Genomic DNA, 16,357 nt, shown 5'->3' on the forward strand with positions numbered 1-16,357 from the left:
GGGAGGGAGAAGGAGGGAAAGAGTGTTTCTTTAATTCAATTGGGCTCTAGAGTAAGAAAAATCTATTATATAGTCATATCATCTGTGTCAGAAGAAATAAACAGTGTTACAATGGGCTACTAGAATTAAAATAAGAATTAAGTATTAAAACTCAAACTGGAAGCAAGGAAGATGGCATAGGCATTGATCTAAAAAAAGAGCCTAGATATACGAACTCATTCACATTTCATTAAAATGGGTTTGCCTGTCTAGATTAATTGCACCTTCATCAAAAGATTCAGTTCTCTCTTTAAGATAGCTGAGACATAAATTAGATCTTTTCCAAATCTGAAAAGACAGCATAGAATAATGTTGTAAACTTTGTGTGTGTGTGTGTGTGTGTGTGTGTGTGTGCATGAAAGGATAAAAGAGAAAGGGGGTAGGAGAGGAAGAACCCCATCCCTCAGCCCACCTGATTTTAGACTCTGCTTTATGAAAATGATTTTTTATATTTATTACTGACTTCAAGTGGAGAAAAGAACATTTGCTGGGTATAAATCCTGTGTGCCAGGCATCATGCTAGCAGCTTTGCTTTTGGCAGTGAGAACAAAATGTTAGGAATTTACTTATGAGTTCTCTTCATTCATATATTCTGCATATGAAATCCATCTTACAATTAACAAGGAAATTTAAATGGTCATAAAAGTATCAGATCTCTGACCAGTGTATTAGCTCCCAGGCACTCACAAGGGAATTTCTAAATCCATATGGCAATGGGAACAAGCTCCTGAATTTGCCAACCACACTAACTAGGCAAGTACAAATGTATTAAGCTAGAGAAAAGTATATGTTTGGCTAAAAAGCAGCATCATAACCTAGGGAAATTCTAATTCAGGTATTATAATTTACTATATTTTTTGGTAAAAGCAGCTTTGTGTAATAGCATTATTTTAAAGTCATTTTGAGAGGTTATCTGAAGCACTAAAAGATAATTAAAATCTATTAAATTATATATACTAGCAAAGTAGTTGTATTCAATCCAAAAAATACAAATTTACTGAATCCAGGTAATTCTATATGACCCATATATGTTAAAGATAATAGTGTTAATCTCTGAAAATCTTTTGAGCAGAAGAGGCTCAAAATGTTAAGTTTCTGGACTGAGACCAACAGACTACACTATCAACTTAAAAGTTGAACTCAGCAGGAGTGAACTGACAGCTAGCTCAGCGTTAGGGGGGTTGAAGTAAGAATTTGATACATTTTTAATGGAAAGGGGAGGCAGGGCACCCTACAAACCTTTAAGGTCTTTTGAGCTACAAAATTTAAAAAGGAGCAAGATATTGAAAAGTTGTCAGTTATTTCTATCAACGAAAAACCACCTAAACTTGGCTCACTCAAAAGAAAATAACAAAAGAAGACATTGGAGCATCTAAGAAAACAACTTTAAGGACAAGGATACAGGAGAATGGGGGGGGGAAGCCTGCAATAAATAAGGCACATCTATTTTTAAACAGTTTCAACTGTTTACCTTCTAAAACTAGATGCTTTATACACAGTGCTTTGAAAGTCATTGCTCCCCAGTGGGGCAGCGATGCAGGTTCAAACATATCTTCAAGGTCATGCTCTCAAATCTTCAAATTTTAAATTATCTTCTTCTTGGGCTTTTTTTCTTTTTTTGGTCAAATAAAAAAATCTATTACTTTAGCAGCAATTCAGCAATCTCTGATTGTAGGGCTTGTTGTAAAACTCACTGCTCTACCTTATCTGTTGCTAGTGAAAACAAAAAATACTGGAAATTCAGTTTATATAGAGCTAGGTTTAGAGCTGATGACCTGAAAAAGATATTTTTGCCATTAGACAAATGTAACTAACTCAAATAGAATCCCTAATATAAGAGCATGAGATCAACATAAAATCCTTCCACAGTATTTTGCAAAGCAAATGTGGCATCATGAATGCTGTGTCAGTGCATGACAAATTAAACTAGTAGCATTCTTTGTGGCCTTTTACAAGGCGGTGTCATCATCTTCCCTGAACTCTCCCACCAGGAGTGAGTGCTTGTCAGGTTCACTGGTAACAATGCTGTTCAGGGAACGTTTATCAGACAGTAGTGAGTTTATGGAGGCTCTGCTGTAATTAACAATCCGGTCCAGCACACCCAGTTTAGGAGAATTTCTTGAAGTGTCATCTATTCCAACATGAATGCTGATTTCAGAAGGAGTCTTCTGTCCTATCTGGTTCCAGGTATGCAGCTCATAATTCTCATAAGTTGGTTTCCTATAACTAAACACATGCAAAAGTACACTAGTTTGAAATAACCAAGTGTGAACTAGATGCTTGTTACATGCACAAATGAAAGATTTACCCAGCATGAAATGTACAAAGGTGGTCACTGCTAGAAAAGTAGCTCAAAATGAATTGTGTGGAGTCACATGATCAGAAATCCTAGTTTTCAGAGCCAGCATACTAGATTGTACCCCATTCGGTGCTTGCAGTTGGCTATGCATAAACTCCATGAAGTGACAATTATATAGCTAATTATTATTATTAGGTAATAATAATTCTTATTATTAAGAATGGTTTGGGCTTACCATTGACCAATACAAGACTAAAATCTACAAAGATTATGGATGATAAAAGGAATATAAAATAAAAATATAAGCAAGCCATCATACTTACAGTTTAAGAAAGAGAGAAGAAAGTACTACAGAAACAGACGAAGCAGCCATTGCTGCAGATCCCATCCAGGGCTGCAAAACCAAACCGATGGGCATAAAAACTCCTAGGAAACAAGTCTGGATTAGTTAGAGTAGACGGTACCAAACAGATTACCAATGTATTTCATACACACACACTATATTTCTTTGATATTTCTTTAGCATTTATCCTCTTGGTGGTACAGATTTATGTTGTTGCCAATTTTTCATTAATAGAGTGTTGCTGTGAACATTCTTGTACATGTCTTCCTATGCCTGTGTTTGACAATTTCTCTAGGGTATATATTTAGGGGTGAAACTGCTGGGTCATAACATGGGCACATCTTCAACTTTAGGTAGATATTCCTCAGTTGTTCTCCAAAGTGGCTGTACCAGTTCACGATCCCACCAATATTGTATGGGAGTTCTTGTTCTACAAACTCATCCACGCTCGGTTTTGACAGACATTTTAATATTCACTTGTATGATATGATGAAATAGACTTACTGTACTTTTAATTTTTTATGTGTTTATCTGTACTTTTCTACTTTTTCTACAATGATCATGCATAATTCTTTAAAAATCACTTGCTCCATGAATTAAGCTTACTGAACTTAGATAGTTCTTTTGCTCTTTGTCCTCTTTTGTGTTTCCATGTTGATAAACAACTTTGTGACTATTCTGTCATTTCACGTCTTTTTTTTTGTCTCTAAAACCAGAGAGAATAAGGGGAAAGTGATAACTATTTCTCTTATGTCATTACTAACTCCTACCAAGTCCCTAACTTTAGGAGATTCTCAGATGCTTATTAAACAATTCTAAATTGTTTTTTCTTGGTCACATTACTTCATTCATTCTCTCTGTCATCTGGTCTCTCAACCTAAAAAAATACCTGTTGACTATAATAGAATATTAAGTGAAGAGCTGAAAATTTTCTATATGCTAAAATCACAACTATGTAACAAGACAAAAACTGATGCAGAGTAAAAAAAGACTGGAAGGAAATATACTAAATTCTAACAGTGGTTGTGTTTGGGTAGTGAGACTAAAGGTAAATCTGTTCTCTTCAGCAAAAAAAAAAAAATACACGAATAAGGAAATAAATATATATGTCTTTGAGAATATACAGAGAAAGAGATGATGCAGTATAGCAAAATATTATCAGCTGGTGAGTTTGGGTGAAAAGCATACATATTTTCGCTGTACCATTTTTTTTTCAACATTTATGTAGGATTGAAATTTTTCAAAATATAAAGTTGGAAAGAAACAGAAAAGAAACCTAGCAGAATGCTTATACATTCTTAGGTTGTAATGAACACTGCTGAAAATTAAAATAATTGATTTTAACATTAGCTCTTAGTACACCAGCAGGCTACAAACAAAAACTAAGCTCAAAACTAATAAGAAGACATACTCCCACTATGATAGGTCTCTAATGACTTCAGTGGAAAAAGCAATACTAGTTAAGAGTCACATACCAGCAGCTATGGGAATTCCAACCAGATTATAAATTAGAGCAAAGACAAAATTTAACCGAATCCTCTTGACTGTCTTCCTTGATAAGTCAATACTTGCCACTACATCCAGAAGATCATTCTGAGAACAGAAATATTTGTGAGAGACTCTAATTTAACTAGTAACTTTTGCATTTGATTCTGTATATACTGAAGATTATGTGTATCTTTGGGGAATATGTGAATTAACTACAAATCTTAGATATTGTTAAAACTTTGAGTCGGGCTTGGAAGATGTTTTTCAGAAATTTTTCTCAGCGTTCTGAATACACTTATAGGGGCATATGCTGGTACAGGGATCAAATCTCATTAATATAACCTGAGCAAATATTGGTTAAAGATAATTTTATTCATAATACCATTCCTAAATCTAATTCTTCATTTTAGAAGCTTGTAATTCTCACTTGCTTAGCTGGATTGAGAAAGTCAGGAGCTAATTAGTAAGACTTCCCATACTTCCACCCCAAATTTTCACAGTCTTAATGGCTGGGAGCATGGGAGTGAGGGCAGAATCATTGTGCTTCATATACTTTAAGACACTGTCATTGACTATGTAGGGCAGTCTCACACTCCTCAAAGGTCTGGCGACAGGACTTACCCTTATCAAAACCACATCAGCTGCTTCAATGGCTACATCTGTGCCTGTGCCAATGGCAATCCCAACATTAGCCATTGCCAGAGCTGGGGAGTCATTGATTCCATCCCCCACCATTGCTACCCGTTTCCCCTCCTCTTGAAGTTGCTTCACCTTGGCAACCTTATGAGAGGGTAGAACTTCAGCAAATACTTTAGTAATGCCAACCTATGTGAGGAAAATAAACTGAAATCATTTCAAGAAATAATACTGAGTACCTGAGATTTAACTGAGCAATAATAATGAGTCATTTTTCACCCACCAGATGTCCACATTTTAAAAGACTGATAATATCCAGTGATAGTAAGGATGTGGAGAAATGAATTCTCCTATACCCTGTTGGTTAGTGTGTAAATTGGTACTGTCTTTTTGGAGGGCATTTGGCAGTATCTGTCAAAGTGTGAACATCATTTGGTCTAGCAATTCCACTTCTACCTATATTTTGGACAGACTTGTATATGTACAAAAAGATACATGTCCAAGGATGTTCGTTATCACCCTGTTTTCAACAACAAAATTTTCAAAACCACCTGCATGTTCATCATTAGGGGAATGGTTAAATAAATTATGATACATCTATACCATGGAATTTCATGCAGCAGTGCAGAAAGAATGAAATAACTTTATATGTTGAGAAATGGACAAAGCTCTGAGGCATATTGTTTGTAAAAAAAAAAAAGCAAACTACTGAACAATCTATATAAAATGATCTGATGTTGAAAATACCAGAATTATACATTTGTATATTAACATATATGCATATGAAAGAGTGACGGTGGGGGGTGGGTAGGACTGGACAGGGAACATGGGTAAAGGGTCACTTAAACTTTTTACCTTATATCCTTCTATATTTTTTATACAAGAATGTATTCATATATTACTTGTATTATTTACAAGAAAAGGGAGAAGGCATTCCAAAGTAGAAGAGATTGAAAAATTTTGGAGGTAAGGCAAATGTGGAGGTCAGGAGCAGAAAAATGGTATGTCAAAGTGGTGCATTATCAAAATGGTTCCATCGGCGGCATTTAGGATAGACTAGAGAGGGACCTGCATGGAGCTACTGTCCTATTTCAGGCATGAGGAGAGCCTGGCTTAGGTTGGCAATGTTGGTAAAGAACATAAGCAACATTTCAAAGGAAGCATCAACAGAAACTGGTATACGGTGTCACTCAAGCATCACATGAGCTAAGCAAATACCTTTTTACTTATAACAGTAACACACAAAGTCCACAGTTCTTCCAGCATAGCATACTAATTCTTCTTTAAAGAACCAAATATAGCTACTCAGTGATAATGAAAATGATAAGAAAATAAATTTCTTAGCATCTGAAGGCAAGAGATAAAATGTACATAAAGAATTAGAAGTTACCACATACCCCCACTCCAACAACTAAGGAAACCAGTTACCTGAGAAGCAATAGACCTAGCTGTTTTACTGTTGTCTCCAGTCATCAGAACTACTTCTAAGCCCATAGATTTCAGAATATGGACGGCCAATTCTGCTTCAGGCTTCACTGTGTCAGCAATGGCTATCAAGCCACACAACTCATCTGATATAGAAGCAGAAAACAAGAGTTTGAAATATGGAGAAAGCAGAATAATATTTTCACTTTAAATTTCAGAAAGAAATGAATTTTCTTAAGTAAACTTGTTCAGGGCTTGGTTTAACTCAAAATATCTCTGAGCTCATGCAGACTTTACAACACAAACTCTGTATATTTGGTTATGAAAATTTCAGAGTGAGGCAGGGGTTACTAATATAGTAGTAATAAGCTAATAAAAAGAGAGACCTTACTGGATAATAAAAAGCCCTTTTTCCTTCCATAGACGGGTTAGTTGCCAATAGCCCCAAACACTTTAGCTAATTTAAAGGCAAATGAAACTGAAAACTAATACATTTTTTTTTTCTTTTTAAGGTGAAGGGGGGTGAGTGGAGAAAAAACTGGCAATTTACATTGGTAAAAATATTACTGCAAATTTTATTATTTTATTCCATTTTTTTAAAAAAAGTAAAATGGTATTCTCTGCTTCTTCCCAGACTTAAGAAGGCCACAGTAAGATACTGCCTTCATATTTAGCAAAGATTATAAATGTTGAGTAATTAATCACAACTAGAAATATACCCTAAGAAATTTTTTTTTTTGAGATAGTGTCTCACTCTCTCACCCCAGATAGAATGCAGTGGTGCCATCATAGCTCATTGTAACCTCCAACTCCTGGGCTCAAGTGATCCTCCTGCCTCAGCCTCCCAAGTAGCTGGGACTATAGGTACATGCTACCACACCCAGCTGATTTTTTCTATTTTTAGTAAAGACAGGTTCTCACTCTTGCTCAGGTTGTTAAGCAATCCTCTCGCCCTGGCTGCCCAGAGTGTTAGGATTACAGGTGTAAGCCCGCACCCAGCCCTAAGAAATAATTTAACAAAAGAAAGCACCTAAAATCTCAAAGATGTTTATTGTAGTGTTACTTACAATAGTGAAATATTAGGAATAGCCTAAATTTCCAACAAAGGAATGATTAATTATAGTGTGTAAATCTGATAAATTATTCAGTATTAAAAGAAAATTATACAGTGACATTGAAAATATTTATTATTAACTAAAATAAAGCATAATAAATAGTATGTATACAAGAGACTTCAAATTTTTATTGAGGTAAAACTTACATACAATAAAATACACTCACTAAAAATATTGTATGTACTAATACCGTAATTCTGTAAATACACACATATATATTTCAACAAAACTAGGAATGGAATATATGAAAGTAAAACTGACATTGTGTTAGAGATGATGGGATTATGAATATTACTTTACTTTGCTGTTATTTTACAACTGCTTTTTTTTTGGTTTTAAAAAAATCCTTGATTAGCTTTTATTTAAAACATTGGCTAGGGGAAGAAAATAACAAAGGCAGGCAAATGCAAAACAATGTTAAACTAATCAGTAACAATCATGTGTTGCTAATATTTTCACTTTTCATTCAAGCGGCTTTTGAATAACCCTCATAGTTCAGAAGTCTTTCAAAAATACACATAAAACAATAACCGAGATCACAATATTAAGTCATAGCATACTTAGGGAAAACCTTACCATCAACTGCCACCAATACAGCAGTCCGACCTTTTCTCTCATGTTCAATCATGGAATCATCTACATCATTATTAATGGCGAGACCATTTCTAATCATCCACTCCCGGTTACCAATGAGGACTTTGTACTGCTGAGCATTAGGAACATCTGAAAGTAAGTTCATAAATAACATTTAGTGAGCTCATTTAATCTTTATAACAACCCCATGATTCAAGTTCTTCCTGTAAAACTCTGCACAGGCACTACATTGTATTTTTGGTAGAACACAGCCTACAACAGTATTTTCAAATTTTTTAAGAACGTATTCAGCTCTTCCATGCCTCTGGGCCTTTGCAAACACTGCTGCCTTCACCTGAAATGTCCTTTCTCGACTCTCCAAATAGCAAACTCCAACATATTCCTCAAGAGCCAATTCAAATGTTAGTTTCTCAGTGAAGGTTTCCCTTTGACCTTTCACTGCAATTCAATTAAATTCAAGTATTTATTATAGTTGAATGTGTTAAACAAAAATGTATAACCATGCTGATGTCTCATTTTAAACTTGTGACCATTAACTTAAGTGGGCCCTTAGTGCTGTCTGTCGATTTAACTATATTTCCCTAGTCCATTCATTCTCCAATTCTTCTAGATGGCTATTTCATACCTTCTCTTCTCCCTTCAAATCTCCAACTTCTCCTTCCCCATTCCCATACTACATGATGATTCTGCTTCCTACTTCAGAAAGGAAATAGAAGCAATCAGAAGAGAACTTCCACAAGCTCTCATTGTCACATCTACCCAACTACCTGAGCCCCTTGTGTCTAAGTATCTATATTTCCTTCTGTTATCATAAATTGACCCTGCTCCTATTTAAGGCCAACCTCTCCACTTGTGCACTAGACCCTCCTCCTTTGCCTAATTCCAGAACATGTCTCCAGCAATTATCCCCTCTCTCACCTATATAATCAACTTTTCTATCTCTGCTGTAAATTGTCCTATCTTAAAAAAACTCTCTTGATCTCACATAATTCTCTAGCTACCACATTTCTCTGCTTCTGTACATAGCAAGACTTCTCAAAAGTGTTGTCTCTATTGGCTGTCTCCAATTCAAATCTTCCCATTCTCTTATGAACACACTCCAATAAAGCTTTTGTCTCTACTACTCCAATGAATTATTCATACAGTACACCAATGACTTTTACTTTAATAAACCTAACAGTTCTCAGTCCTCATCTTACTTGCACTATTAGCAGCATTTAACACAGTTGTTCACTTCCTCCTTCTAGAAATACTTTCTTTACTTGGCTTCCAGGACACCTCATCTGTATGAGTTACATGAGCTACCTCCTGGCTCCTGACTTCTGTGCCTTCTTTGCTGATCCCTCTTCATCTCCCTGACCTCTTAATTTGTAGTGCTACAGGGTTCAGTCCTTAACCCTTTCTTTCTCTTTATTTACTCTCACACCTTAGTGATCTTAGCCAGTTTCATGGCTTTAAATACCATCTATATCACCACTGTCCAACAGAACTTTCTGTGATAATAGAAATGTTCTATATCTGCTCCATATAATACAATAGCCACTGTAACACACATGTGACTATTAAGCACTGAAATGGGGCTAGTATGATTGAAGAGCTGGATCTTAAATTTAATTTAATCAATTATTTTCTATTTGCATAGTTACATGTAACTAGTGGCTACTGTACTGGACACCACAGATCTCTAAGCAGATGATTACCAAATTTGTATCTCTGATCCAGTCTGTTTCCTGAAACTCCAGACTCATGCAGCCAACTGCTTACTTGATATTTCCATTTATACGATATCTCCACTTGAATATCTAATGAGTACTCAATATGTATAAAACTGAACTCCTGATCTTTTTCCCAATACTGTCCCTCATGTGTTCTTTCTAATCTTATCCAAATGGTAACTCCATCCTTCTAACTGCTTAGGCCACAAACCTTGGCATGATTATTGACTCCTGTTTCTCTCATACCCCTATATTCAATTTGTGAGAAAATGTATTAGCTCTCCCTTCTAGACACATCCAGAATTTGACCACTTCTTACTACCTCTACTACACTGGTCCAAGCTACCATTATCTTTCACCTGGATTATGGCAACAGCCCATCAACTCATCTCCTTGCTTCTGCCCTTGCCCCACTCCTACCCTGACAGTATACTTTTACCAAAGCAGCCAGAGTAATACTTTTAAAATGTCAAGTCAAATTTTGTCCCTCCTGTACTCAAAACCCTCAAATAGCTCCCCATCTCAAGGTAAAAACCAATGTTCTTTCAGTGTCCTTACATCATATAGTCCTGCACTACCTCTCTACCTTGTCTTTCACCCCTGGCCTACTCATTTACTCTGTTCTTGCCACACTGTTCTCCTTGCTGTTCCTCAAAGAAGTCAAACACACACCTGACTCAAGACTTTTTTTTTTTTTTTTTTTTTTTTTTTGAGACAGAGTCTCGCTCTGTTGCCCAGGCTAGAGTGAGTGCCGTGGTGTCAGCCTAGCTCACAGCAACCTCAAACTCCTGAGCTCAAGGGATCCTCCTGTCTCAGCCTCCCGAGTAGCTGGGACTACAGGCATGCACCACCATGCCCGGCTAATTTTTTCTATATATATTTTTAGCTATCCATATAATTTCTTTCTATTTTTAGTAGAGATGGGGTCTCGCTCTTGCTCAGGCTGGTCTCGAACTCCTGAGCTCAAACGATCCGCCCACCTCGGCCTCCCAGAGTGCTAGGATTACAGGCGTGAGCCACCGCGCCCGGCCTGACTCAAGACTTTTGCACTTGCTACTACTCCTGCCTGGAATGTTCTTGTCATGGATATTCACATAGCTTTCTCTCATCCCCTCAGCTCTTTGCTCAAACACCACCTTCTCAGTGAAGCCTACCCTGATCACCCTATATGAAATAGGACTCACTATTCCCAGCACTCCCTATACCCCTGACCCCACTTCATTTTCCTCCATAGCACTATCTCCATTGGACATACTATATTTTCTTATTTGTTTGCTCACTGTCTTATGTTCGCCCACCAAGAATGTAAGCTCCATGATACAGGAACTTTGTTTATCCTGTTCACTGCTGATTGTTTAGTGCCTTGAACAGTGCATGACACACAGAAGGTGCTCAATAAAAGCTGTCTACAGAATTCCTATGTGTCAGTGTGCTTGATACTAGAAGTTCATAGACAAATAATAAAGAAGCCACACACTAGTAGAAACAGGCAGGTAAATAAATAATTATCATGCATTGTACCTAGTACAGTAACAGAGACTAAGTATAGTTATGATTCAAGAAGAGCAAATATCTCTGCCAATGTATGTCAGTCAGTGAAGGCGTCACTGAAGAGAGATGTGAGCTGGGTCTCATAAGATAAGCATAAGTTCAGGAGGTAGATGCCATTTGTGGACAAGGACATTACATAGAAAAAATAGTAAATGAAATGATCTAATAAGCAGGAAATGACACACTGCAAGGGGGAACTGTAAGTACTTAGATATGGTGGAACATGCAGCACACGTGGGGCAGTGGAAAAAGACAAGATGGGTGACACAGAGAAGCAGGAAACATATTATAGGGAACAGATCTTGAACAAAGTCCAGAGAGACTAGACTTTGTGCCACAGGAGAAAGAGAACCATTAAAGCCAGAATCCTTAGCAGAGATCCATGAATGGGTATCAGGATATATGTGAACCTCTTGACACAAAAATTTTCTGAGGGGTGGGTCCATAGCTCTCATCATATTCCTCCAAAGGTCTGCGATTCACAAATAGGTTGTAAACCACTGTAATAAAAGGTATTGGTCAGAAAGTGATATGATCAGATTTGCATGTTAGCAAAATCCACTCAGGCACAAATGGGTGGGGAGGTGCTGAAACACTTTGGTAGGTTTTTGAGGGCAGATGGATAGATCAACACGAAGCCCAGAAAACAGGCCTTGGCTAGAGAGATAGATTTTAGCGTGGCAGTGGAAGCCTACAGGTGGTAGAATAAGTGATGAGCATGAATGAGATTTTACAGACAGAGTATATAAAATGAGAAAAAGACAAAGAACAAAACCCTGAGGACATCCAACATTTGAGAGCAGGAGAAAAGAGGATCAAAGGAGAATTAGAAGGAACAGCCAGGGAGGTGAGTGAAGAATCAAGAGAAAGCAGGGTCATGGAATCAAGGAAGGCAAGAGTTTTAGGAAGGAAGAAATGGTCAACATTGTCAAATGCCTTAGTGAGGTCATGCAGGATGAGGACTGAAAAGTGACCATGGTAGAGGGCACTGAGGTCCACAGTCATCAGTGGACCTAGAAAGAATAGTTTCTGCAGTATGCATGGGGCAGAAGCCAGACTGCAATGAACTGAGGCATGGTAGTGCAGTAAGTAAGTGAATTCAGCAAGCCTAGAATATCCTTTCTAGAAGCTTGGATATAAAGGAAAAGAAAGATTTTCAATAGGAAAAGACAAAATCTAGATGAAAATATAGATGGGAAAGGACAAAACCTAGATGTAAATATAATGATTTTGATGGAAGAAATGTTTATATATTTAGGAGAAGCTACTACAGAGAGATGGAAAAATAAAGCAGCAAGGGGACCTAACAGAGAAAGAGAGAGAGAGGTCCCTGAGGAATCAAGAGAAGGTGGGATCTAGAACAAAGATGAAGGGATTCATTAGGCAAGATGAGGGGTGCCTCTTCTGAAAAAGGAATATTTGTGGGCAAACAACTGAAAGAACACATGCCCGAGAAACATAATTTTCTATATGAAAAATAAGCAAGGTACTTTGCAGAGGGGACAAGGGGGAGGGTCACAGGATCTTATGAAAGGTTTGGAGTAGTTATAGTGAAAAATAAAAGAAGGATCATGGAAGGTCAGCTAAGGCTAGCCCTCCTCACCCTAAGGTGGTGTCAATGAGCACAGCTGGGAAATGTTCTAGAGTAACTTGAGTGAAGTGATCAGAAGGCATATGGTAAGATTGATTTGAGGCAATGAAATCATGTCAATTTTTGTTTCTTATATAACAGTTCCGGGTTATAAAGTCAGTCATCTGTTCATAACTTTCCCATAATTGGTACTACAAAGAAAATTAGCTTACTTGAGAGGTGGGCATCAATATTCATTGAGGACAAAGTTGATGACTGTTCATTACTTGCATCTATTTGAAGCAGGGATGCATTTTTAATATTATTTTCCTCTATCTTCCAGTTATTCTTATGTAGCAAGCCTTCAATATTCGTGACTTTACAGCTAATACCACAGCCTGGCACGACCTGGAAATCTAGGCAGGTACCCAAGGTTTCAGTGTCCAGCTCCTAACAAATATAAACAGAAGGATTTCCTCTGCTGTTCTGATAATCCAAGGTCATCCATTAGCAAGATCAAAGATTACTCCTGGTTAATTCTAAATGTTTAGACACATGCTACATGCCTTAATTCTAAATGTTTAGAATAAAACTGTCACTTATCGTTGCCTACCTGACAGTGGATTTTGATAAAGACAAAGGAACAGAGCATTGAGCATAAAATTCAAAGTTACAGGAGAGCCTCAGAATTTTTTGTTTTAATCCTGTTCTCCAGAATTTACAGAAAACATGGAAGGCTTATCAATATTCTCTGCCCTTTCCAGTAGAGAATTACAAATTAAATTTTTAATTCTATAGTCAAGTCAGGTTTTCTATTCAGTACAGAGCAAAGGGTACAAAGAATAGGGCCTTTAGTTACCAGAGTACTCTCTAGCCTGATTCTGTGTCCTTAGTAAGCCAAAGAATTCTGGGGGCCATCATTGTTTCTTGGCTCTTTATAACTTCATCCTCTGTTGTTTGGTTTGGGTGTAAAGAAATCAGGTCAGTAATAGTTAATAGGTAAAAGGGAAAGAGCAAATAAAGAAATGGCAACATCAATGGTAGACACTGCCACCTTTTACGTATAAAATTCCTGTGAGATAATTCATAAAGAACTTATACAATCAATGAGAAAAGACAAACAACCTTATGGAAAAATAGGCAATGGATACAAGTAGACAAGTTAGAGAAAAAGAAATTAAAATGGCCAATAAATATACCAAAAAAGATGTTCAACCTTATTTATAATTAAGGAAATGCAAAGCAAACCATCAGTAAGCAAATATTTTTCACTTATTAAATTGGAAAAAAATAAAGTGTTGGTAACAATGTGGGGAAATGGGCACTTATAACTTTTGGTGCAGGTATAAACTGTTATAAACTCTCATATGGGTATTGGTAATATTCATCAAAATTTAACTGCATGCATCCTTTGATTCTAGCAATTGATTAATAGGTACTTAATGTAGAGATAGACTTGCAAAAGCTGTCTTTTTTCAGTGTACATTGTAAGGGCCAAAAACCAAATCACACTGCAGAATACAATATAGCCATTAAAAACAGTGAGGCCAATCTGTATTTCCTACTATGGAAAATTCGTTTAACAAAATAAAAATGCAAGGTAACAAAGATTGATCACTGTATGACCTTTCTACGTAAAGTTTTAAAAATGATAAAAACATATATGTTGGTGTATGTATTAAAATGGTTAACAGATGCACGCCTTTGTGGACATACTAAAAATTAAATTGTATACTTTAAAAGGGTGAACTTTATAGTATATGAATTATATCTCAATAAAAGTCATTAAAAAAGACCGCTAACAGGTGAACAGTTGTTAAACTTTGGAGAGAGGAATTATGGAATTAGGCAAGGAATGAGGTTTTCAATTTTCATTATGTAATTCTCTAAACTATCTGAAATTTCCTACCATAAATATGTATTACTTTTATTTTAATTTTTTATGTCAAAAGGAGTTATCTGCATGGCAGGATTATATTTAAATTCTGTTTTCATCTTTTTACTTGTCTATACAAAGAAACTAAAACATAAAATTAAATGAGAAAATACAAGTCTCTTTCACCTCATATCAACTATACACGTAAATCACAAACGCCAGTCTGGTTTTGACTTGGGTAATTCCTACAGGAGATGACTACAGTAATTAATAAATATGGGAAAAACTTGTACCTGTTTGCAGTATTTGGTTACAGCTGCTCCTAAAGGGTGTTCACTGTTACTTTCAGCAGTTCCCACAATGGCCAGGATCTTATTGCGTGATATTCTGTTACTTTCCACTAGAATCTTTACTTGATTCACCACTGGGGTTCCATGAGTAATGGTTCCAGTCTTATCAAATACCACTACATTTACCTATAAGAAAATGAAAATACAATACACCTATATGACTTGATAATCTTTAACATCACCTTTCCAGAAATGAGAAAAAGGTTTACTTTGACAGATTACTATTTTGTTTCTTAAGAAATTGAACTTTGACTTAATTTGACTTTACAAACTGACAGTCTTTGAGAAAACAAAAGGAAGGGAGGATAAGAGAAGAAATAAATACTCTTAGTTATACCTAATAGCCATTCCCTGCAAATGTTCAACTGTTTAATCATGGGAAATTACTGTGAATATATGTTAAACAACTAAAGCTAATCGTTAAGGGTTGACTGTTAATGGATAATTAAGAGCTACCTCTAGTGCCTCCAGGGAAAACAAAAAGGCTTTCAATGAATTATAGATCCACTAGGGAAATCTGGGCAGTAGGTAGATGATTATAAGAGAAAAGGTAAGTGAGTAAATTGAAATGAGCATCAGATAAGACCTGCTGAGTTGCTTTGACTTTATTGGGTCTAGGTTAGAAGCTTGGACTGAGAAGAGACAGCTCAGGGAACCAATGTGGGAAACTCAGCCCAGATAGAAAAAAAAGAAGAGCCTGGAATTAGAGAACACAGTCACCTCATAGTAAACTTGAAATAAGAACCTTGAAAATCAATAGCCCAAGGAACCAAGATGAAAGAGAAATGACAACTAAATACAAAGTATGATTCTGAACAAGAGAAAACTAGCTATAAAGGACATTATTGAGACAACTGAGGAAACTGGAACATGGACTGTAGATATTATAACAGTATTATATCAATATTAATTTCTTGGTTCTGATAATTGTACTATGGTTACACAAGAAAATGTCCTTATTCTTAGGAAAGGAGCTCACCACGTCCAGTAAAGGGTACATAAGAGTTCTTTCTACTAGTCCTACAACTTTTCTTTAAGCTTGAAATTGCATCAAAATTAAAAATTTCTATAACTAGCCTGTATGCACTGGCTAAATGAGGTTCCAGATTTGTTCTAAGCTATGTTCCATTTATTGCATGCATCTGTATATAGTTTATAGCCTCATAATAAGAACATACTAGTAGGTATATGGTTTTAGTCAAGGGTAAGTAGTCTTAATTGAGATTATTATGGAAATCCTAATATGAGAGAAATCAGAGATAGGATTATATTTCTGAAGTCATAGCTACAAACTGTCAACTGGTGGCAGCAAAGGCAAAGAAACTGCACTGTAACTGCAGGCGCTAGCTCCCACTG

At 36.3% G+C, this 16,357-nt stretch overlaps 1 protein-coding gene across 2 annotated transcripts in view; it reads right to left on the bottom strand.

Moving 5' to 3' along the window:
• Positions 1 to 1,930: 1,930 nt before the first annotated feature.
• ATP7A (ATPase copper transporting alpha) overlaps positions 1,931 to 16,357 on the bottom strand; it is a 63,016-nt gene continuing 48,589 nt past the window's right edge. For both annotated transcript variants that reach the window (XM_069463109.1, XM_069463108.1), the window contains 8 exons: positions 14,945 to 15,127; positions 13,009 to 13,225; positions 7,922 to 8,068; positions 6,234 to 6,376; positions 4,791 to 4,994; positions 4,157 to 4,274; positions 2,662 to 2,764; positions 1,931 to 2,265 (listed from right to left, as the gene is read on the bottom strand). In XM_069463109.1, coding sequence (XP_069319210.1) covers positions 1,989 to 2,265; positions 2,662 to 2,764; positions 4,157 to 4,274; positions 4,791 to 4,994; positions 6,234 to 6,376; positions 7,922 to 8,068; positions 13,009 to 13,225; positions 14,945 to 15,127 — 1,392 coding nt within the window. In that variant the 3' untranslated portion in view covers positions 1,931 to 1,988. The remainder of the gene's footprint in view (positions 2,266 to 2,661; positions 2,765 to 4,156; positions 4,275 to 4,790; positions 4,995 to 6,233; positions 6,377 to 7,921; positions 8,069 to 13,008; positions 13,226 to 14,944; positions 15,128 to 16,357) is intronic.

This window comes from Eulemur rufifrons, chromosome 30, assembly GCF_041146395.1.
Source record: "Eulemur rufifrons isolate Redbay chromosome 30, OSU_ERuf_1, whole genome shotgun sequence".
Taxonomy (NCBI): Eukaryota; Metazoa; Chordata; class Mammalia; order Primates; family Lemuridae; genus Eulemur; species Eulemur rufifrons.